This window comes from Globicephala melas, chromosome 16, assembly GCF_963455315.2.
Source record: "Globicephala melas chromosome 16, mGloMel1.2, whole genome shotgun sequence".
Lineage (NCBI taxonomy): Eukaryota > Metazoa > Chordata > Mammalia > Artiodactyla > Delphinidae > Globicephala > Globicephala melas.
Genome location: NC_083329.1, coordinates 62838487 through 62863096, shown reverse-complemented (window position 1 = coordinate 62863096; position 24610 = coordinate 62838487). Strand labels below are relative to the sequence as shown.

Here is a 24610-nt window from a genome sequence, read left to right as displayed (position 1 = left end):
GGACCTTACAAAAGAGAGCAATCTAATATAAAGCACTGAAGGGGCGCTATTCAAAAGCAACTAGAAAGCTTCATTTATCAGGCCGGGGCTGGCGAGAATCTGGGCAGGGTGTGAACGAGAATAAAGCCAGCCTCTGGGTTTCCTACCCTTCTGTAGGTGCCTTTTAGTCCAGGCGCCTTACTCGGCTAATTCAGTGAGTCCAGCCACCTAGAGTGGCAGCTGCTCTGGAACTACCACGTGCGCCCCAGCCTCTCGGCACTTTTCCGCTTCCGCAGGATACGCTTTGCTGCCGGAAGTGACGAAAGCTGGGTGGGCTAAAGAGAAAGCTGGGCATTTTCTTCCTTTCCACGCGGTAGACGAAAGCGGTCGGCCTGTTCTGCTTGTCCTGAGTGATGCCGGGGAAACTTCTTAGTGAAGCGGATTTGGAGTCGGACACGGCCATGGCGAAAGTGGAGATGCCGCGAAAGCGAAATGAGAAGGTACCGCCGGGGGCCGAGAGACTTGGGGCAAGACAGGACACGGAGTGGGGGGACGGCCGCTAAGAGGAGGGGCCCGGGCTGGGGGCGCGTGGCGCGCCGCGCGAACCCGGCTCGTCCCGAGACCCGCGTGAGTTTCGGCCAAGGGGCGTCCGGGAGTGGTCGGTGCTCTCCGCGGGCGGTGGGCGCGCTGCCCAGAGGTCCGGGCGGATCGGAACTGGAGAGCGGGCCGGGTGTCCCACGTGGTCCCTGAGTCTGGGCGTACCGCACCCGGTGCACAGAGTAGGACGGTCATGGTTAGGCCCCACGTTTTGCCCCAGACTCAGACCTACCGGCTTTCGACTAAACTGGCGAGACCATAAAGCCATCCGCACACGTGGGCGGCGTCCGTGGTGACATTTTTTTTACCCTAGTAGTGGGAGTACAGTTTTCTGGGAAGCGACCCTTAGATGATAAAGTAGTTCAATTGCTCTTAAGATTTATTGGCCATATTTCCCGTGGAAATGTAGACATGTTGTGGTGATAACTGCGCACCATATTTTTTATATAGGCCGCCAGTGTGCGGAAGTCTTAAGTTACCTCGATAGCTGTCTGCCTCCTTGCTGTTACTTCCTTAGATAGCGATTTAACTTGTGACTGAGTCTGTTCTGAGATAAGGTCAGTGAGAACAAAGATTGTCTCAGAACTTGTGTTGTACGTGACTTAGAATTTTCATTCCTTGCTGTTTCTGGCAAGGAATATTTTGCTGTTGTAGGAAGCCGAGGTAGCTCAGACTTGTCCCCACAGGTGGAGGAAGTGGTCTTGGTTTTACCTGCCTTGCATTAGTCAGCGTGTCCTGTTGTGAGATGCTGAAATTAGAAGGGACATGACCAACAAACTCCATTGTATTCCAAAGACCACCGGGATTGGAAATCCACTGATTGGTGGAACCAAGGGATGAAAGAATTGAAGTCTTGGGATGGGGTGGACCAGATTGGTTTTCAGATGTCTGAAGGATGGGTCATATGGGAGAGATTATCGTTCATCCATGATTTAAGAGCAGAGGCCAGGCCTGAAGTTTCATGGAGGCAGACAGTAATAGTAGCTCAATGTAACAGTCCCCATACTTCAGGAATTGGCCTGAGGCTCTGCCACAGAGGTCTTAACAGAGGGTAAAACACGTTTTCAGTAATACTAAGTTTTCAGAAATACGAAAAATTGGAGAGGGTCAGACATTTCAAGTAGGAGCTGTAATCTGGTTTGGTTTTGAGGTTTCACCCATTCCGTTTTCTTGTAACTTGTGCTCTTTGTTTTTCCCTGTAAATTAGGTACACCTTTTTTACACATGGGGTGATAGACTGTGGGTTTTTATAACTTTTTGGTTCATAACATGTCTTTATGTAAATTTATGTGCGTTTGTGAGATTAGCAAGGCAGATACTATGAATTCCTGTCTTACTTTTAGAGGAATTCTAGCAGAGAAAGAAATCTGCTTAACACCATCCGTCTGTGGGTATACATGGTCTTATTACTCTACCAGAATTAAGTTAAATTGTTCTTGATCACTTCCTATATAGTGTGTGTAGTTTACAATATGTTGGAGCATCCCATGAGCCACTCCAAGTCCCATTTGAAAAATTGACTTTACAACTAGTTCGACCACCATGAATTGAATAATTACCAAGAAGCGCGTTTTTTTCCAAGCTAATGAAGTTATTGATATATTCTTCTTTCCATATAGCCAAGAAATGGTATTAAAAAACATACCGTTTGATTTTTGCCTTATTTCAAGATGAAAGTACACATGTTGAAAATGCCCCCAAATTGTATTCTTCATAATTATGTGATCTTGAATTAATGCAGAATCGATATATTATACAAATGTATCAGTGTTTTGTTCATTGTTTGTATTGTCTTTATTAATTTTTTAGAAAGGTAAAAAAGAGAAGCCAAAATCTAATAAGACTGAAGAGGCAGCAGAAGAAAAGGACGAAACGATTTCTCCCAAAGCTAAAAAGGTTAAAAAGAAAGCAGGGCCTTTTGAGGCTGACATGAGTTCTCCTAAATCCAAAAAGGCAAAAAAGAAAGAGGAGCCATCTCAAGATGACATTATTTCTCCTAAGACCAAAAGTGCGAAAAAATCAAAGGAGCCCCGTGAAAAGACAGTTGTTTCTCCTAAAACCAAAAAACTAATAAAAAATGAGGAGCCTTCTGAGAATGACTTGGGTGTGCCTAAGTCCAAGAAGATGAAGAAAGAAAAAGAAATGAATGGAGAAATTGGAGAGAAAAGCCCCAACCTGAAGAATGGATTCCCTCATTCTGGACCTGACTCCGACTCCAAGGAAGCTGCCAGTGAAGAAAGTAACAGTGAGTTAGAGCAGGTAAAGTGGCATTTTAATATGTAGAATGTATCTTTCGATGTTGTTTCAGGTAAATAAGTACGTAATTATTAAATGAATTATTTAATAATGGGAGGAAATTTGATGTGTCAGCACTTCATGGGGGGGGTGTCCCTTGAGCTGCAGGGTGAGACTTCATCTTAAAAACTGCAGTGTTAGAATGCCTCCTTTGCAACTGAGCAGATCTGTTTAAGTTTTGAGAAAGTCTTCTCTCCACACATGGTCTGCTTATTTGCAAGTCAGAAATCAACAGGAGGGATCTGGTTATGCAAATATGCTCCAGTTTCCCTCTGAGGGGTTTCACCTAATAAATCATGATTAAGTGGAACCACTGAAAAGGTGTTTGCTTGATTGCATAAGTCTTTTTGTATAGGCCATAAACTAACTTGAGTTGAATAAGATACTTAAATGTCCCTTTGGAAGCTAATACTGCTATCTTTCAGAAACTCAGTCATCAAAGAAAAATCCTAAATCTAATAATTTTCTCTTTGCTGTAGGTCATGATCAACATTTAAAAATTTTTCCTGATTATAAAAAATATATACAGCTTTTTAAAAATCTGATTATGATTGTACTATATGCAATATTGTAGTTTGCCTTTTCCTATCTTGCCTGTATTTTTATATAGGCATTTTTCCCACTTTTAAATATTAAATATTTTAAATGGTTACATAATACATCATATAAATGTTTAGAAATTCACTTAATTATTCTTTTGTTGGGCATTCAGATTGTTTATAATCAAATAGTGCCAATGTGATCATTTTGTCATAAATGTTTGTTCCTTACTTTCTGTGGATGTATATATGAAAGATGTTGCTATGAGAAGGGGTTAATAACCTGTTCAACAGTGTATTGTTCATTTGGAATGATTGTGGAAAAGTTCTTAGTCGAGACTGAATCTGCTTTCACTAGCTACACATGGTATATATGTGCTGTATATATTTGCTACAAACTTTTCTTTTGTTAGAGTTTTACCTATTACTATGATCTATTTCCATTTCAAATCTTGATTTACCTACCAAAGTTTTTGTGTCTTTTTGGTTGATTTAGAAGAGATGTTTTGGAATAGTTTTTCTCAGAAGGCTTTCTGTATTTAGCTTGTAGGGGTAAAGTTATTGATTTCTTTCTGTGGCCCTTTACTTGACAGGAAATAACTGTGGAGCAAAAAGAAGGAGCTTTCTCTAATTTTCCCATATCTGAAGAAACTATTAAACTTCTCAAAGGTAATGTTCTTGGAAATATTGAATAATGTTAGAACATATTATTTGGAAGCACTCCACTGTTTCTGTTGAGATGAACCGGCACATGTTCTTATTGGAGGATGATATAGGCGACCATATAATGAAGTAGATCTGTATATTTGGTATAGGACTAAACTAGTGATGGCCTTTGCTACCTCTTAAACGAGTGATTAAAATTTATTCAATACAATATATATATTCAGAAGTGTAATGACTGATCGTGCTGGTGAAAGTAAACAATGGATACCATGTTGGTATTTTCTTTTTTACCTTCTTCCACTTCTTGAGGCATCTCTAGGTTAATGATACCAGCCTGACTCAGAACTCAGCATAGTGCCTGTGAACCAGGTAGGAAGTCACAGATGCCCAACTTAGGTGTTTTCTGAATCAGGTGTGGCAGTCAGACAGCAAAACACCTGATTTTCAGGCTTATACTGGCCTTTGGATGAGATTTTGTGACAAGGGGCTTAATCTCTTAAGATAAGTATTTACTATAATTTGGTGCTTTGAAATTTATTGATATCTTTTATTCAAGCAGATTCTTGCCAGAATATATTTGAACTTGACTTTGTAGATGTGACCAGAATGTAGAATTCATAATTCTGCAGGACCAGAAGCATGGCTATGCTTTCATTCTCCAGTATGGCTGGGACTTTTAAGAACTGCAGTGTCAGATAACATGGTTCATTTGTTCACAGCCCGTGGGGTGACCTTCCTGTTTCCTATACAAGCAAAGACGTTTCACCACGTCTATAGTGGGAAGGACTTGATTGCACAGGCACGGACAGGAACTGGGAAGACATTCTCCTTTGCTATCCCTTTGGTTGAGAAACTTCAGGGAGAACTGCAAGACCGGAAGAGAGGCCGTGCCCCTCAGGTAAGTATCTTTAATGCAGTCCTTAGGGGTTCCAAGTCTGCACAGGAAGAGACATTGCTTGAGCATCATTTACATACCCTGTTGTTTTTTATTGGGTTCTCCTTAAGGCCTTTCTCTGGTATTTATTGGAGATCTTTATCTGAAGGTAAACCAGGATAATTCTTTTAAGACTGTTGACTACAAACCTTATATATTTAAATATTGTAATCTGCCCCCATGGTTGTGATCACCTGTATTATTAAAGCTCGCATATTTCTTTCAGACTCTTAGATGTCCCTGGGGCTCACAGGTTTGGTCAGGTTTTGCCTAAAATGGAGAAAGCATTTTTAATAGAGATGCCTGAATAGGAGGGGTATCAGAGGTGAAGAGGCCAGGCCCTGTGATCAGGATGGTGCTCATTGAGCTCATTTCTGGAGAAGCTGGCATTTGACAAACCTTAACCTCATTGAAATGCCTGTGTTGTCACCTTGGCTTTGGGTTCTTTCACCTAACTTTCTGGTCTCATCTCATTTATTGGCTTTCCAGTGTCCATGCTCCCTCCTAATTAATTGATTTGTTTACTGTTGTATTAATCTACAGTTACAACAGCAGTAAACAAACGAATTATTCTAGCACCTGGAATAGTGCCTGACACATAGTGGATGTTCAGTAAATATCTGTTGGATGGTTATACTAAGTTTTTTTTTTTATTATTTATTTTTATTTATTTTTTGTTTTTTGGCTGCGTTGGGTCTTCGTTGCTGCACGCGGGCTTTCTTTAGTTGCAGTGAGCAGGGGCTACTCTTCGTTGTGGTGCGTGGGCTTCTCATTTCGGTGGCTTCTCTTGTTGCGGAGCACGGGCTCCAGACACGCAGGCTTCAGTAGTTGTGGCATGCGGGCTCGGTAGTTGTGGCTCGCGGGCTCTAGAACGCAGGGTTGGTTGTTGTGGCGCACGGGCTTAGTTCCTCCGTGGCATGTGGGATCTTCCCGGACCAGGACTCGAGCCCGTGTCCCCTGCATTGGCAGGCGGATTCTTAACCTCTGTGCCACCAGGGAAGCCCCTACAAAGTTGTTCTTAAATCATATTTGTTTCATGCTGTTAGCCTATTTGAGGACCTGTAGTGGTTGTGTCGTGTGTCCTGTTAACTGCTGTAGGATTCAAAGCCCCTCACCACGTTGGCCCTGCCTTACTCTTCTGACTTCCATTCTACTTCAGATTCAGTGTAGTGCAGAGGTTCAGACTCTAGGTTTTGTAGCGTGGCTACCTGAATTTAAATCCAGGCTCGCCTTTTGGTTTTAGAGATCTGTTGTATGTTATTGTAGATATTATAATACAATTGTACAGTGTAGTTGTAGGTAACTTCATTGTGAGAAATAAAAATAATGCATATTAAGCATTTAGTAGCTCCTGACACATAATAAAAGCTCAAATATTAGCTGATATTATCATCAGCAGTATTACTCCTTGCTCAAGTTGTTCTTTTCCTGGAATGCTGTTCCTTAAGTACTAGTAGCTCCATGAAACTTATCCCAATTCCTCCAGCTTGCTGTGTGCAACCATCCTAGAGCACCATAAATTTGAGTACCTGTTTCTCTTTTGATTGGTAAGATCACAAGCTTTTCTAGTGGGTAGATTTGTCAGAAACCATATTATATTTACTATTCTCCCACACCACAGTGTATTGCAACGCACATAATAGATGTTTTGAAAATAATTATTAGGATAAGTTGAACCTCCTGGTGCATTCCAGATTTGTTAAGAAACAAATACTGCATAATACTTTGGATTCCATTATTAGTTTTTCCTTTTCAGGTACTGGTTCTTACACCCACAAGGGAGTTGGCAGGTCAAGTAAGCAGAGATTTCAGTGACATCACAAAAAAACTGGCAGTGGCTTGTTTTTATGGTGGAACTCCCTACGGAGGACAAAGTAAGTAAATCCAATGTGAGGGAAGGAAAATGCCATCTCCTGTTGGGTGCCCTGATTGGATTTCTTCTGACCTTGACGTCTGGCTTTACCTACCTGATCTAGTCATTTATGGTGGTTTTCTTTTGTCATTATTGTGTAAAGATGGTCAGGCACATGGTCCTGCATGATGATGTATCAAATCCTGTATGTGGTTCTTAGGACTTCTGTATTATTTATCTGTATTTATCTAAAGGCTGCAGTGGTACTTTACTGAGCCCAAGAGGACAGAGTCTAGGAACTAGAAAGTCAGAATTCAAGGTTATTTTTACCTGTCAGGGACCTTGGGTCTCTGCCTCTTTTTACTGTAGACAGGCTTTCTTTTTTCTGGTCCTGAGGGCCAAATCTTGTAGCCTCTGCTGTAGTATTCCATTACTTCCCAGTTCAAGACCTTGAAGCTTTATTTTGTAGATTAGATATGTAATTTGGGAAGGGATTTAAGCATTTTAGAAGTCTTAGCATTGGACAGATAAATGGGTAAAGAAGATGTGGATATATACAGTGGAATATTACTCAGCCATAAAAAAGAAAGAATGCCGTTTGCAGCAACATGGATGCAACTAGAGATTATCGTACTAAGTGAAGTAAGACAGACAAAGACAAATATCACATGATATCACTTATATATAGAATCTTAAAAAATGATACAAATGAACTTATTTACAAAACAGAAACATACTCCCAGACATAGAAAACAAACTTATGGTTTCCAAAGGGGAAGGGTAGGGGGGTGAATAAATCAGGAGATTGGGATTAACATGTCCACACTACTATATATAAAATAGATAATCAACAAGGACCTACTATATAGCACAGGGAACTCTACTCAATACTCTATAATAACCTACATGGGAAAAGAATCTGAAAAAGAATAGATATATGTATATGTATAACTGAATCACTTTGCTGTATACCTGATACTAAAACAACATTGTAAATCAACTATACTCCAATATAAAATAAAAAATAATATGAAAAGATAAAAGTAGAAGTCTTAATATTGGCACAGAAGGCTTGTGATTGTCTCTTTTCAGCTTTGGTGGAACTAACATAGGCTTTGGCATCAGGACGGCCTGGGTGTGAATCTAAACTCTGCTCACAGAGTAACTGATTTTTCAGTTCAAGTTGCTTGATTTTTTTGTACTTTAGTTTGTTTATGTATAAAGTAGGGTTGCTAAACTCACCCTGCAGTGGTGTTGTGAGGATGAAACTGGGTAAGTAGAGTGCCTAGCAGTAGATCTCTTTTTTTTTTTTATAAAAAACTTTTATTATAAAAACGTGTATATTATTTAAAAATGTAGCTCATGGTGCGTCAAAGTATTACTTGCTTTATTCTTGCCTTTTCTCGTTAAATCCAGTATGTGGTGAACAGGCTATTTCCTTTTTATTCTTAGGTTTTATAATAATATATAAAGTTACTATTCCATTTGTTCTTTCTGCTCCATATACTACATAGGTCTGGAAACAATAATTTCTTTTTAACTTTTAACCGATTTCATTTCTTTTTATGGTAAGGAGCAGTAATTAGGTCCCCTGATTTAAATTGTTCTAATTTATACTTAAATCGTAATCCTTATACAAACAAACTTTTTTAATTTGCTCACAACTCTCTCTCTCTCTCTCTCTCTCACACACACACACACACACACACACACACACACACAGTATTTTATTTTTACAAGAGATAAATAAACTGACACCAAGCATTGTAAATGTGACCACAACAAAAGCAACAGTGATTGCAATTACCAAACACGAAACACACTCACACTATGTCATAATATTGACATTCAGTCCAGGAATCCTCCCTAGCAGTAGGCTTCTTTACTGCAGTACTAACCCAATAGAAAGTTGCATCATTACCATCTCATCCTAGTTATATTGAACTCCATTTTTCTGAACATCTCTGTACCTTCTTGGAATATTTGCCCTTCTATCTTGTCATTCTCCCTATACCTGCTTACCTTATAGAAAGTTCTCATTTCTTTTAAGATTCTTATTTTCACTTTGTGAAATCTTGATACCTTCCTCCAGCAAAGGAAATCATTTCTTTCCTGGTGCTACCATCCCCCATTGGTGCATTTTTCTGTTTTGTCATGTAATACACTGGACTGTCACTTCTTACATGTTTCCCCAGTAGGTCAAGGAGTGCCTCGAGCGTCTTTATCTTCAGTAGTTTACATATTACCTTGTATGTAGTTAATAAATATTTTAGAATAAAAATGTATCTAATTTGGTATCCCAGATTAATAAAAGGAATTAAAAATCCATAATATTTTATCATTGGTGTTCTTATAGTTGAACGCATGCGGAATGGGATTGATATCCTGGTTGGGACACCAGGTCGTATCAAAGACCACCTGCAGAATGGCAAGCTAGAGCTCACCAAACTTAAGCATGTTGTCCTGGATGAAGTTGACCAGATGTTGGACATGGGCTTTGCTGATCAAGTGGAAGAGATTTTATGTGTGGCATACAAGAAAGGTAAACTCCACATTCAAGAACTGGTATAAGGGATTGGAGGAAGGGTGGTGATTAACTATCTCCTGAAAGTTAAATGAAGCCTTAGGAAAGTTGGTAGGTGGCTTATTTTATTCAGGAAAACTTAAATTAAAAAAAATGTCCGGGACTCCCCTGGTGGTCCAGTGGTTAAGACTGTGCTTCCAATGCAGGGGACATGGGTTTGATCCCTGGTCGGGGAATTAAGATCCCATATGCCGCTCAGCGCAGCCAAAAAAAATTTTTTTTCCCCATCAATTGCACATAATTACAATAGGGAAAATAAAAGAAACCAGCTTGGTATACTTTGCTTTTGGTTTATTTCTTCCCGATTTGTGGTATTGTGTGTATGTGTGTGTTAATTATAATCTTACTGTACATATAAAACTCTAAACTGTTTGTGCCATGATTTAATCCATCTATATATTTTAAGTTTTACATAATATAAATCTGCTTGCAGACATTTTTATGTAGACAGCTTTCTTCAAACATCAGTATTTGGGGGCTTCCCTGGTGGTGCAGTGGTTAAGAATCCACCTGCCAATGCAGGGGACATGCGTTCGAGCCCTGGCTCAGGAAGAGCCCATATGCTGTGGAGCAGCTAAACCCGTGCGCCACAACTACTGATCCTGCGCTCTAGAGCTTGCGTGCCACAACTACTGAGCCCATGTGCCACAACTACTGAAGCCTGCGCACCTAGAGCCCGTGCTCCACAACAAGAGAAGCCACTGCAATGAGAAGCCCGCACACCACAACGAAGAGTAGCCCCTGCTCGCTGCAACCAGAGGAAGCCCGCACACAGCAACGAAGACCCAACGCAGCCAAAAGTAGAAATAAAAAATAAATTCATAAAAAAACAAAAAAAAATAAGTATTTGGCATCAGTTCTTAAAGATAGATTTCCAGAATTGAAATGACTGAATTGAAAGGTATAAATAGTTCATGTTCTTCAATATACTTTGTCAGCTTACTCTCCAGAAGGGTTCTGTCAGTTACTCTGCCATTTGAAATATATGAAAATGCAATGGTATTCTAAGAGCAAACGAAAAAAAATTGGGGTTGGGGAGCTATTTTTAGTACCTGACCTCAAAGGATGAATAGACTAGAATTCTAACCTTAAAGTGTTGAGGAAATGCTAGGGAGTATAGATGACTATAAAATCTGTTCTGGAAATGCTAGGGAGTATAGATGAATAGAAAATCTGTTCCGGTGTTTATTATAGATTATTTATTTAGTGATTTAAGTTGGTTGGTTACTGGGCTTGATTAATTGTTTTCCACTTAGTAGGTCTCATTATAAAGGACAGATTTCCCTCGTGGTTCATATAGGCCAATGGTTAGAAAGCAAAACAACTTGAAAGTACTCTGAGTATTTCAAGGATCCTTTACATAAATTATTTAGGCAGCATTTCTTTGTCCATTGAGTACTTCCCTGTTTTGCGCTTTTTTTTTAAAATTAATTTATTTATTTTTGGCTGTGTTGGGTCTTCGTTGCTGTGTGTGGGCTTTCTCAAGTTATGGCGAGCGGGGGCTACTCTTCATTGTGGTTCGCGGCTTCTCATTGCAGTGGCTTCTCTTGTAGAGCACAGGCTCTAGGCACACGGGCTTCAGTAGTTGTGACTTGTGGGCTCAGTAGTTGTGGCTCGTGGGCTCTAGAGCACAGGCTCAGTAGTTGTGGTGCATGGGCTTGGTTGCTCCGCGGCATGTGGGATCTTCCCGGACCAGGAATCTGACCCATGTCCCCTGCATTGGCAGGCGGATTCTTAACCACTGCGCCACCAGGGAAGCCCGTGTCTTCCATTTTTGTGTCCTTGATGCCTCGCTTGGCCTCAGGTGTTTTCTGTAGAATGCTGACGAACCCTGGAAGAATTGGGTGAGGTGAAATACTGTGTAGGCTTGTTTGACTTATTCATACTGACTTTTTTTTTTTCCCCGCAGATTCAGAAGACAATCCCCAAACATTGCTTTTTTCTGCAACTTGCCCTCATTGGGTTTATAATGTTGCTAAGAAATACATGAAATCTACATATGAACAAGTGGACCTGATTGGTAAAAAGACCCAGAAAACGGCAATAACTGTAGAGGTAAATGATTCATTCAGTTGCTGGCATTAGTAATAAATTGTATATAATTTTTTTTACCTGTTGGATAGTATTAAGACTGGCAAAAACAAACTTCTTTTCCAAATAAATACTAAATCCATGTCAAAAGCCATGTGAAGTTATATTTCTATTTGAATTGTATATGGTATCTGTGTTTTCTAAATTTCATCATCTGGTGGCCTGATTGCAGAATCTTTTGGAACCTAAATCTGTCTGAATTAGTAAGCAGAGTGACATTACACCTAGAGTTTATACACTAGAGGGCAGTAGAGAATCCTAGTGTTTATGTTGAAGCTGTTTTTATCTTAGGGTCTGGTACCTAGATGAATTCGTTGCACCCAAGGAATAGACCTGTACGGAAACTGACTACTGACTGCATTTTTAAGTGGATGAAAGGACAAAACACAGAGGCTTTTCTCCTGTCAGTTATTTGGTTTCCTGTAGCAATCTAGGGAATGGTATTTCTTTTCCTACATTACCTGTATTAGGTCAGAAAATGGATAAAGAAGCCAGATGCTCTTTGGAGAAAGGGGAAGGGCTCTCTTCTTTAGTGGTTTAGTTTTTTCCTCTAAACAGTGGTGGCAGAAGTTTGCTCTAGTCAGGCTTAAACAATTGCCTCTAGTATCATTAGGGTTGAGCAGGTGATTTTAGATTCCAGCTAGGCTTTACTAAATAATCTTTTTTTCCTTCTTTCCTAAGCATCTGGCTATCAAGTGCCACTGGACTCAAAGGGCAGCAGTTATTGGGGACGTGATCCGAGTGTACAGTGGTTATCAAGGGCGCACTATCATCTTCTGTGAAACCAAGAAAGAAGCCCAGGAGTTGTCACAGAATGTGTCCATAAGGCAGGTTGGTCCATCCCCTCTCTTCCCTTTTAGGGAGAAAGCATCTTTCAATTAATAGAGTATACATCTTAGCGCTCATCTGATCTGCCCATCTCATCTCACAGATGAAGAAAGGGTAGCTCAAACCCAGCGTTACCCTGACAAAGTAGGTTTGATCACTCATGTTTGGTGTTCTTTATCTTGTAAGTATAGTTGGATACAGTTGATTTCATGACCAAGGGTTGGAAATTTGAGGCTTGTCCATGTAAGGCACGTTTTCCCCTTTGTATTATTTTCAGCAGAAGTGTCACCAAAATATGAATGTCTTTATAGGCCTAATTGGTGATTTTAAAAGTACCTGTATTGTAGGATCTGGTATTCTTAAATGAGCTTATTTCTTTGGCAGGATGCCCAGTCATTACACGGAGACATTCCACAGAAGCAAAGGGAAATCACCCTGAAGGGTTTTAGAAATGGTGATTTTGGAGTTTTGGTTGCAACCAATGTCGCTGCACGTGGGTTAGACATCCCCGAGGTTGATCTGGTTGTACAGAGTTCTCCACCAAAGGTAAGTGTTTTACACTTAGATTTTACTTTGTTGTTTCTTTTGGGTGCTAAAACAAATTGGAAGTTGTATCTCTTCCTTTCCCATGATTAGTAATAGCTTTCTCTTGGGTGTTATGTTGCTAAGGGTGATTTTAAAATGAACCTCTTGGGGCTTTCCTGGTGGCACGGTGGTTGAAAGTCCGCCTGCCAATGCAGGAGACGGGTTCGAGCCCCGGTCCGGGAGGATCCCATGTGCCATGGAACAACTGGGCCCGTGCGCCACAACTGCTGAGCCTGTGCTCTGGAGCCCGTGAGCCACAACTGCTGAAGCCTGTGCGCCTGGAGCCCATGCTGTGCAACAAGAGAAGCCACAGCAATAAGCCTGCACACCACAGTGAAGAGTAGCCCCCACTCGCCACAACTAGAGAAAACCCTGCGCAGCAACGGAGACCCAACGCAGCCAAAAATAAAATAAATGAATGAATAAATAAATTGAATAAATAAATAAATAGAATGAACCTCCTCAGAACTGACAGTTGAGGGGAAGTGCGGTGAGTGGCCAGAGGTTGGCAAGGTAGTTTCTAGTCAGAGGGAGTCCTGAAAGGCTGCATGGGTGGGGGTAGTACAATTTTGAACTGGACTTTGAAGATAGATAAGACTTAGATGGGGTGGTGGTAGGGTAGATAAACTTGTGAGCTAGAGGACAGAGAAGGGAGAAGAGGCCTGTAGTTAACAGCCTCTGTAGTTAAAACTGCTTGGGTTTGTATATGATAGGAACTGCCCAAAGAGAGCCCTGAAGCATAGTTTATATGGTGTGGACAATGCTTCACTTACATATAAGTTAGTCTGAAGGAACTTGTTCCCATCACTTCAAGCGTGAAGATGCTATTACCCCCAAATTTGGCAAATCCCTCAGGATTAATGTTCACAGTGATGGAAAAACACATTACTGCGAAGCCACTGTTTCTTGTAAAGAAAGTCCCGTACGTGTGTGCCATTGACTTGTTTAAATAGCCTGTGTACCTGTGCTGTCCAGTATGGTGGCCACAGCCACATGGGACTCTTCAGCACTTGAAAGGCAGCTCGTCTGAATTGACGTGTGTGCTGTAAGTATAAAATATACAGTGGAGTTCTAAAAATTTCAAACTTTCTATTATGCACAGTGGATTTTGAAGACTTGTGGAAAAAGAACGTGTAATATTTCATTGATAACTTGTTTTGTAGAGATAGCATACTGAAATGATAAACTTTTGGATATATTGGGTTAAATAATAATAAAGTTAACTTTTTTTAACTTTTTAGTGTGATTACTAGAAAGTTGCCTATTAAAATTACATACATGGTTCTGTTGGACAGTACTATTTAGATAATGCTTTTTGCAGATTTACCCACAGGATAAGGACCATTCTTCTAGAGGTTTTTAAAATGTTTTTATAGTTCTTTAATAAATAAATTAATTTTATTTTTGGCTGCGTTGGGTCTTCGTTGCTGCGCACAGGCTTTTCTCTAGTTGCGGCGAGCGGGAGCTACTCTTGCTTGCGGTGTGCAGGCTGCTCATTGCGGTGGTTTCTCATGTTGTGGAGCACAGGCTCTGGGTGCATGGGCTTCAGTCGTTGTGGCATGTGGGCTCAGTAGTTGTGGCTTGTGGGCTCTAGAGCGCAGGCTTAGTAGTTGTGGCGCACGGGCTTAGTTGCTCCGTGGCATGTGGGATGTTCCCGGACCAGAGCTCGAACCCGTGTCCCCTGCATTGGCAGGCGGATTCTTAAACACTGCACCACCAGGGAAGCCCCTACAGTTCTTTAAATTAAAGTGCTTGGGAGCCTCCCCCAACCCCGGTCTATAACCACCACACTTGCCTCTGCCTAGGCTACTCAGGTCTATGTCTCTCTTTGTTGTTCGCTGTCACTGACGTATTTTACTTCAATAGGATGTGGAGTCCTACATTCATCGTTCTGGACGAACAGGTAGAGCTGGAAGGACTGGGATTTGCATCTGCTTTTATCAGCACAAGGAAGAATATCAGTTAGCCCAAGTGGAGCAAAAAGCGGTAAAACTATTTTCTAAGCCTTCACTCAGCAAACGTTGAGTTTTAAAGTCAGTCTTTGGTCTCTTTATTCAGTTTTTATTAACTTGAAATTTTTATTTCTAGCACATGGCCATGACTGAAAGATTGTTGTTAGATATGTGTTTTATATGTTGTCCTATGATATACAGCCCATTTTGAATACTTTGCATTTGAAAACAGTGGTTTTGTCTTCATATTTATAATGACAAGAGGTCTTTTTTATGTTTGAGAGGTGGTTTTCAGTTTTCAGATACACTGTGAATGCACAAGAAATACTTAAGTGTAGATTTAGGGGGTTATAGGAATTGCTTGAAAACCAAAAAGATGAGAATATGTTAAAAGGATAAATTTTTAAATGGGAAAGAAGACATTGATTTTTTTTACAGAAGAATTTTGTAAGGAAATTCTTATGCTGGTACTTCCTCCTCTGGGAAGTAGAGTTTAATCTCCCCGCTTCACTGTCAGTGGACGGTACTTAGTGACTTGCTTACAAAGAGCGGAGTAGGGTCGGGGGGGGAGGACTTTCCAGGGCAGAAGTCAGGCAAACACTACCTGGCCAGGTGATCATGGTCAACATCAGTGATAAGCAGGTGCCCCTGGTATGCAACGAAACCAGTCATCTTCCCCCCAAATCCATAACCGCAGTCTAAAGATGTAAAAAACTGATGTTCACGAATTGAGGGACATTCTACAGAATACCTGATGAGCACACCTTAAAACTATCAAGGTCTTGAAAACCAAGGAAAGACAAATTACCACAGATTAGAGAAGACTAAGAAGACATGTTGACTAAATGTAATGTGGTGTCCTGGGTCGAATATCAATAGGAAAAGGATATTAGTAGAAAAACTAGTGAAATTCGAATGAACTCTGGGGTTCAGTTAATAGTAATGTAACAATGTTGGTTTCTTAGCTGTGACAAATGTACCAAAGTAATAACAAAGTAATAGGTGCAGGTAGACAAGAACTCTATACTATCTTTGCAACTTTTCTATAAATTTAAAACCTTTCTAAGATAAAAAGTTTATCTTTTAAGTATGTAACAATACGTTTGGTAAATATTAAAAAATTGGGGGAATACTAATCTCAATGGAAACAGTTGATGGCCTCATTGTACATTAAGTTATCGTTCATTTTCTTATAGGGAATTAAATTTAAGAGAATAGGTGTTCCTTCTGCAACAGAGATAATAAAAGCTTCTAGCAAAGATGCCATCAGGTATGTTCCCTACCACTGCTATGGTCTGTTTTAGTGCTTGCTCTATTTATTACATGTTTTTGTGTAGTAATGAGATTTAACCTTTTAAAATTTATTTTATTTATTCATTGTTTTAAAAATTGATAATCTGCTTGTTAAAAAAATAGGCTGTGCTTAGAAAACAAAAACTCTTGTTTCTACTCATCCCTACCCAATCCTGTTCACCAGAGGAAACCACTATTAGTAGTTTGGTTTGTCTTGGGCATTTTAAGTAACTGTACCTTATATATCGTGTAGGAAAAAGTTATGGTAAATATCTAGATGGTGAGGTTTAGATTAAGAGTGTCGTTGGAGGTGCTGCTGGCATGGGGGCAAGAAAATTCTTTATTTTGTGCAATTGTCTTACAAGTTGAAGAATATTTATTTTTTATTGAACTATAGTGATTTACAATATTGTATTAGTTTCAGGTATATAGCAAAGTGATTCAGTTTTGTGTGTGTGTTTGTGTGTGTGTATAATTTTGCAGATTTCTTTTCCATTACAGGTTATTACAAGACATTGAACATAGTTCCCCGTGCCATATAGCAAATCTTTGTTGTTTATTTATTTTATATATAGTAGTATGTATCTGTTAATTCCATACTCCTAATTTATTCCTTCTACCCCTCACTCCCCACCCCCAGCCTTCACCTTTGGTAACCATGTTTGTTTTCTATGTCTGTGTGTCTATTTCTGTTTTGTAAATAGGTTCATTTGCATTACTTTTTAGATTCCACATATAAGTGATATATTTGTTTTTGTGTTGCTTACTTTATTTGTATGATAATCTCTGGGTCTGTCCATGTTGCTGCAAATGGCAATATTTCATTCTTTTTTATGGCTGAGTAAAATTCCATTGTATGTATGTACCACATCTTTATCCAGTCATCTGTTGCTGGACACTTAGGTTGCTTCCATTCTTGGCTATTGTCAGTAGTGCTGCTATGAACGTTAGGGTGCGTGTATCTTTTTTTTTTTTTTTTTTTTGCGGTACGTGGGCCTCTCACTGTTGTGCCCTCTCCCGTTGCGGAGCACAGGCTCCGGACGCGCAGGCTCAGTGGCCATGGCTCACGGGCCCAGCCACTCCGCGGCATGTGGGATCTTCCTGGACCAGGGCACGAACCCGTGTCCCCTGCATCGGCAGGTGGACTCTCAACCACTGCGCCACCAGGGAAGCCCACGTGTATCTTTTTGAATTAGAGTTTTCTCCAGATATATGCCCAGCAGTGGGAACTATCACATGGTACTTCTATTTTTAGTTTTTTAAGGAACCTTTGTACTGTTTTCCACAGTGGCTGTACCAATTTACATTCCCACGAACAGTGTAGGAGGGTTCCCTTTTCTCCACACCCTCCCCAGCATTTATTGTTTATATAGACTTTTCGATGATGGCCCTTCTGACCACTGTGAGGTGATACCTCATTGTAGTTTTGATTTGCATTTCTCTAGTAATTGGCATTGTTGAGCATTTGTTCATGTGCCTATTGGCCATGCATATGTCTTCTTTGGAGAAGTGTCTGTTTAGGTGTTCTGCCCATTTTTTGATTTGCAAGGATATTTAGCTGTTTGGCATCCCTGGTTGTGCAGTGTATTCCTGGGAGGTGAGTGACGTTGGTATTATGGAGACCAATAAGGTTCCGACTGTTTTCCAAATGTTTCCAGGTGGTGAGCTACATCCTCTGCTTCAGAACCAGAGTCTGAGCAACATTTTTAGAGTGCTTTCCACAATTACTATTATAAATATGTGAGATGCTTATTTAAAAAATAGACAGGGAGGATTCATGATCATAAGAAATGCTAATAAGTATTATACACTGCATCAAAATGATGTTAGACGTATGCAAGATTTGGTTTCAAAGATATTGATTTATCTTGAGATGATGTTGTCTTGAAAATGAAATCTGTCCACTTTTGTCCTTTCTCCTAACAAATATATTCTCAAACCACAGGCTTTTGGATTCTGTGCCTCCCACTGCGATTGTTCACTTCAAGCAGTCAGCCGAGAAGCTGATCGAGGAGAAGGGAGCCGTGGAAGCCCTGGCAGCAGCCCTGGCCCATATTTCAGGTGCCACGTCAGTCAACCAGCGCTCCTTGATCAACTCAGATGTGGTAAGGGTCCCTGTCAAATTCCTGACACTTCACAATTTAGAGTTTGAGCAGGATTCAAAAGTGTTCCATTGAAACTTCCAGTTGTTTTAACTTTTTCATGAAGGTTGAGATATATATGTAAAAACACAAATCCGTAGGGACAGAAAGTAGATTAGTGGTTGCAGTGTCTCCTCAGAGGAGGGAATGACAGTGACTGCTAACGGGAATGTGGGTTTTTGTATTTGTTGGGGGGGGGTGGATAATGACATGTTCTGGAATTTGAGATAGTGGTGATGATTGCAAATCTTGTGAATATACTAAAAACCCCTGAACTGTATACATTAAAATGGCAAATTTTATGGTATGTGAATTATATGTCAAGTTTTTTCATCCTAAAAAACCCAATCATGTGGACACATAAGTGCATATGATACATTTAGCCAGCATACTTAGAAACTTAAGAAGGTGATGCTTTTCTTTTTTTTTTTTTTAAGTTGAAATCTTTGAGATAATTGTAGGTTCACATAAAGTTTTAAGAGTTAATACGGAGAGATTCCTTGTACACTTTGCCAGTTTCCCCCAGTGGTGACATTTTGCAAAAGTGTACTATCACAGTCTGGATACCAACGCTAGCAGTCCACCAATCTTATTCAGAGTTCCCCAGTTTTACTTGTACTAAAATGGTGGGGTGGGAGGGGTATGCTTTTAGGAAGAGCTTTCCTATAAATATTTCAGAAACATGCGGACAAGTGCTTATCACTTACGTTTGTTTCTGAGACTTTAATTTTGTTCCCCTTTCTTCCATAGGGTTTTGTGACCATGATCTTGCAGTGCTCAATAGAAATGCCAAATATTAGTTATGCTTGGAAAGAACTTAAAGAGCAGCTGGGTGAGGATATTGATTCCAAAGTGAAGGGAATGGTCTTTCTCAAAGGAAAGCAGGTAAGGCTGGGGCTTCTTTTGTGACTTTGCCTTGGTTCGTTAGCTTCATGCTGGCAATAAAACACTGCACAGTAGCTTCTCCCTGTTCTATGGGGATGCTGCGTGTTTTCACTCTGTATATAGTCTTCTCTGGGCATTGTCATCCATGACCCTCAGTTACCACTTAGTCATTGACAGCTACCCTCTGTGTATCTCTAACCTGAACCATCTGCATGAAGTGCCAGACTTGAAGATCCAGCTGCTTCCCTGACATCTCCACCCAAATTGGGTTTATTAAGCACCTTAATACAAACTTACTCAAAATTGAATTCAGAATTTAAAATCTTGCCTTCCAAGCCTGGTGTTCTTTCTTCTGACTCCTGTTCTCAGTTAATGGCATAGACTAGCACAGCAATTCTCAAACATTTTGGTCTTATGACCTCTTTACATTCTTAACAAATGTTGGGGATAGCAAAAAGCTTTTGTTTAGATGGGTTATATCTATTGATATTTAGAGTATTAGAAATAAAGACTGAAATTCTAATAAAGCGTAAGAATATCATTTTCTGTTAGTCATCTGAGCAATATCACGTGTAATGTAGTGTCTGGTAAACTCCTCTCTACCCTTAATGAGAGTGAAAAGGACAGAAGAGTCCCGTGTACTGCAAAAAAAAAAAAAATTTGACTTTGTGGACCCCCCCCGCAAAAAAAAAATCTCAGGGTTCCAGGGGTGCATGGACTATACTTGGAGAACTACTGGCTTGTGAACCATATCACGTTTATCTTCAACTCATTGCTTGTCTGACCATGTTTTTCACCTCCTTAAGCAACTCCACATAATCTATGGGGTAAAGTCCCAACTTTCACATGGAGCTTCTTCACGAGCTGGCTTCTGTCCTCCTTACCAACTTCATCTGTCTCCTCACCACCTATGCCCTCCACTCCCAACAATGCCAAGTACATCTTGCTTTCTTTCATCCTTATGCTCAATCCACTGTTTATATAGTATTGCTTATCTCCATGGTATCCTTTATGACTTGGTCTTAAGTCTTTTTGGAGCTTCCCCTGGCCTCTACATATACTTCACAGTTCTTAAGGCATAGCTTTATTCATGTAAATTTTGCCTTGCTGTGCTTGCTTACTGACTGAGAGCCTCAAGAACACGGTGGCTGAGTCAAGGGCCAAAACTGTTTTCTAGACGTCTCTGTACTGCAATGAGTGCGTGGTATTGAGTACTTAGTAAATATGTGAATGAAGATTCCCACAAATGGCATTAGTACCTGATGCTACCTGTGGTTATAATTGGGTAAATTGTTGGGTGGAAGGGATGTTCCTCAAAGTTGTAATTAAAGACAGCCAGGGGAGAGGAGTGCCTGTGTCAGTTGCGGGGGGAGTTTGATTATTTTGTGGACGCCAAGAAACAGGATTTTTTTATTTTTTATTTTTTGTCTGCACCCCGCAACTTGCAGGATCTTAGTTCCCCAACCAGATATTGCGGACTTCATTGGAGACGATGGTACTGCTTGTTATCAAAGCTAGTGTCCTGTAAAGTATTTAATTTTTAAACTCTTTTCATAGGCGGCTGAATTATAAACATAGAAAACAATACAAGATCATTTATTTTTCTGCTTTTAGTTAGGTCATCCTCACTAGTTCAGTCTTTCTGATGGAAGGCAGTGTATTTTAATGTTTTTAAACCATAGGTATTATTTAAGAGCCATACTGACCAGATTTTTAAAAGCTGCTCTTACCAGCTGCGGGGCCTTCGACAAGTGAGTTAGCCTCTCCAAGCCTCTGTTTCCTCAGCTATAAAATGTAGCTAATAGCTCTGTGAGGATTAGCACAGTGTGAAAGCCAAGAATGATCTCTAGTCGGTTCCAAGTAGTTTTGAGTCCTTCTTTTTAATATCCCTGGCTTTTTATTATTGTGCTTTGGGGAGGTATTATGTGTTGGGGCTTGGTCTAAAGTTTATCTAAAATGGATACCTGGTTTGTTTGGGTTGTTTCTTTTACATAATACCTGGTCTTTTGGAGTATCATTTAAGGTGCATTTTATAATTCTTGTCAAAGTGTGGATTAACTGGCATTTGTTTTGATTTCTAGGGTGTTTGCTTTGATATCCCTACTGCATCAGTAACAGAAGTACAGGTATTCTTTTCTCTTAGATTTTGAAGTTAACATATCTAAACGGTAAAATATTTATTATTTAAAATATAGAATAATAGAACGGGAAACAATAGCTCTAGTCCCTTTACTAAAAATAACTAAGAATTATATTTTAGTATTTTTTTTCTCCTACCCTCTTTATACTAATATTTTTCTTATTCAGCCTGCCTGTTTTCCTTTTTTCCTTTCTACAGCATTGTGAACAATATCCAGCTTTTTTCACAAACCCTGTGTATGTTACACGAGGTTTATATAGACATTGCTATATCTTTATTCCGTACTGCTGTGAGAAATGTGTTTGCAAGTGGTATATTTATATGTTTACTACCTGACAGCTGTGGATATCCTGTAGTAATTGAATTGAGTAAATGATGAGGGTATATCTCATAGTGAAACTTATTTTATTTTTGACCAGTGATCTTTTAAGCACTTAGGTTATCAATCAAGTTTTTCTTCAGAAAAAGGGAAAAAATGTTATCTTTCTCATGCCTTTTTAAACCAAATTCAGTAAAAATCAGAGCAGGTAAAAACGAAACCATCTCTCAACAGGAAAAATGGCATGATTCACGGCGCTGGCAGCTTTCTGTGGCCACAGAGCAACCAGAGCTAGAAGGACCACGGGAAGGATATCGAAGCTTCAGGGGACAGCGGGAAGGAAACAGAAGCTTCAGGGGACAGCGGGAAGGCAATCGAGGTCTCAGGGGACAGCGGGAAAGAAATAGAAGCTTCAGAGGACAGCAATCAGGAGGTGGCAACAAAAGTAACAGATTCCAAAACAAAGGCCAGAAGCGGAATTTTAGTAAAGCATTCGGACAGTAATTTGAGGTAGAGGATTTATGTGGCAAAAACAGAACTATGTTCAGCAACAGGAAACTGAACATTATTTTTCATAACAAAGTTAAAAGCATATTGTATTTCCTTCCTGACCACTTGCCCAGTCCCCATCTCTTCAAGAGAGACAGGCTTCATCTAAATTATTTCATCTGATCATTGTCGTTTATAACTTTGTTGCTACTTCTGTTTCGGGTATTCCTTTGGAAAAGGTGTGTGAATTCAGTACATATTCTAATGCAGTGTCTATAGATTATAAGATAGAAGCAAGCATGTATCTGCTGATACTTGTGAAGTTGACCTGTCTTTATACTTAGAGGTGTCTCTTAATAGTGTCCTTCCTAAATACCATGGGGGAACGCAACAGTTTCTGGAGAAGCACTTTGAGCACTCAAGGCTTTGTTCTGTAATTGGTATTCCTCAACCACTTGTCTAACATTTACTCCTATGGTCCTATAATGTATCTTCTGAGAATTAACACTGAGCAATGTTTTGAAGCAAGATTCAATCTCAGCTGGGATGTAACACAGTTTATGCCAGCATATGCTCTAGATTTGGAGGTGGTGATACATTTGATAGGCGATAGTATATAGATTAGCCATTGTTATGTGCATTTTGATACATTATTAGCTTCTCAATATAAGGTGATTCATGCTTCAGTGAATTCTTCACAGATTTTTAAAAAATATATATGTACATATAGAAGTATTTTACTAGAAAGCAAGTATCCTTAAGGAATTCCAAGTGTATAGCATGGCCCAGTAACTTTCTTCATAAGTAAGGAGACAGGATAAATGGTGCTTGATGATAACATAGTCCACCTCCTATTGGAAGATTAACATTATTTACTAAGGAGGAACTAGAGGAGTAGGGGGCAGAGATTTGCATGGCTGAAGAGTCAAAAAAACCCCACTGAAAATATATTCCACATGCAAGAAGGAAACGTGTATTGAGAGCAAAGAAAAGAACAAGTGAAGGTGTGGGATAAAGCATTCTTTTAATGGTGAAAACTTAATGAGTCATTAATGTTTCTAGAGTTTAACTTCTAACGGGCAAGCTGGGAATTTTAGGTAGAATGATCCAGTTTAGTTTCTCAAGGTCTAGTTCCTATAGCCACGTATAGGATCTCTTTCTTTTTATTAGACGGCTGCTACTCTGTTGATAGGTTGCAGCTACCTAGAGACTTCCTTTTAAGACAAACTCTATATGGTTATTTTTAAGTTGTTACTTTGAGGGAACTGAAGAACTTAATATAGCCCCTGGCCCGATATTGCTCTGAGGTCTCAAGTATTATTTTTCTGGGAAACCTTGTGCAGGAGCTTACGAGTAACATTGTCTTCTTGCCTTAATTCCTAGAAATTCTGTATTGGGAATCTCAGGAAATAAATTATGACAGGAGGAGTTCAAATACATGGCCTGTCTTGTTTTCATTTAATTATTTTGAACAACTGAAATCTTCCTAGGCACTGGTTTCTCTGGCAGGGTCTTTATATCCAACTGGTTCTTAGTCACCTTTGCAGTAAGGGGCTCAGATAGCCAACTCAACTCCTTGATTCTTGAGGCAGCGTCCTTTTTCTATTTGGACTTCATTTCTGTCCTTGCATCCTGACTGGATGTTTCTCTGTTCTCAAATTCGCTTGGCTTTTTGTTCCTTGATCCACTTGACAATTTTATCGCTTGACCTTCTCGTGGTTTCCCATCAAGCCAGAGGGAGTCATGGGGAGGTAGGTATTTGATGACCAACAACTCATGCCTTGTGGATCATGTTTTATTAAATTCTGGTTTTGCTGAGATGCTGAGCATACTTAAATAACAACCAAAACATTTAAGTTTGGGTAAGAATGGGTTACTTTATCAAGTAGATTAAAAGAACAGTGTACCTGTCCTTTAGGAAGAAATAATCAGGCATAAATCAAGAGTAAGGGGGAAGATTAATGGGAATTTCACTTTACACAACTTAGGACAACATGGCTGTTTTAGTAAATGAAGCTAAAGTTTCTCCTGGGTCCCAGAATTCAAACCATATTTATAAATGTGTAATTCAGCTACTGTACGGTTTAAATGGGCTTGTTGTGCTAGCTTGGGAAATATTAGCATTTTTACTATTTTCTACAGAGAAAATATTTTCCAATTTATGTATCAAACAACTCAGTGAACTTTTAAAATACCAATTTTTATGTTGGAACTATCTGTGCAGCAGTTTCTTTACAGTTATACATAAAGTGTTTTTACTGTAAAATTGAGTTAATGTATAAAAATACAGCTTTATGCCACAATAAAGTTAGTATTTACTATTTATGTTTTTGGTGACTTTTTCCCTAAAATTGAAGCTTGAAATTTTTGTTTTAAACATAATAAGTGATGGGTATAAAAATCCAAACATAGAAAAAACAAGCAAGTCACCACATACCCAA

General features: G+C 39.6%; 1 protein-coding gene across 1 annotated transcript; it reads left to right on the top strand.

The window, feature by feature from the left end:
- Positions 1-301: 301 nt before the first annotated feature.
- On the top strand, positions 302-24490 carry DDX21 (DExD-box helicase 21). Its single transcript, XM_030862424.2, has 15 exons — positions 302-479; positions 2386-2835; positions 4004-4079; positions 4796-4974; positions 6767-6884; positions 9219-9404; positions 11356-11501; positions 12219-12368; positions 12750-12911; positions 14817-14936; positions 16099-16172; positions 18141-18300; positions 19087-19221; positions 21303-21347; positions 21915-24490. Exons 1-15 carry the CDS (start codon positions 393-395, stop codon positions 22182-22184), a joined length of 2358 nt encoding a protein of 785 aa, XP_030718284.1. The 5' UTR covers positions 302-392; the 3' UTR covers positions 22185-24490.
- The last annotated feature ends 120 nt before the right edge of the window (positions 24491-24610 follow it).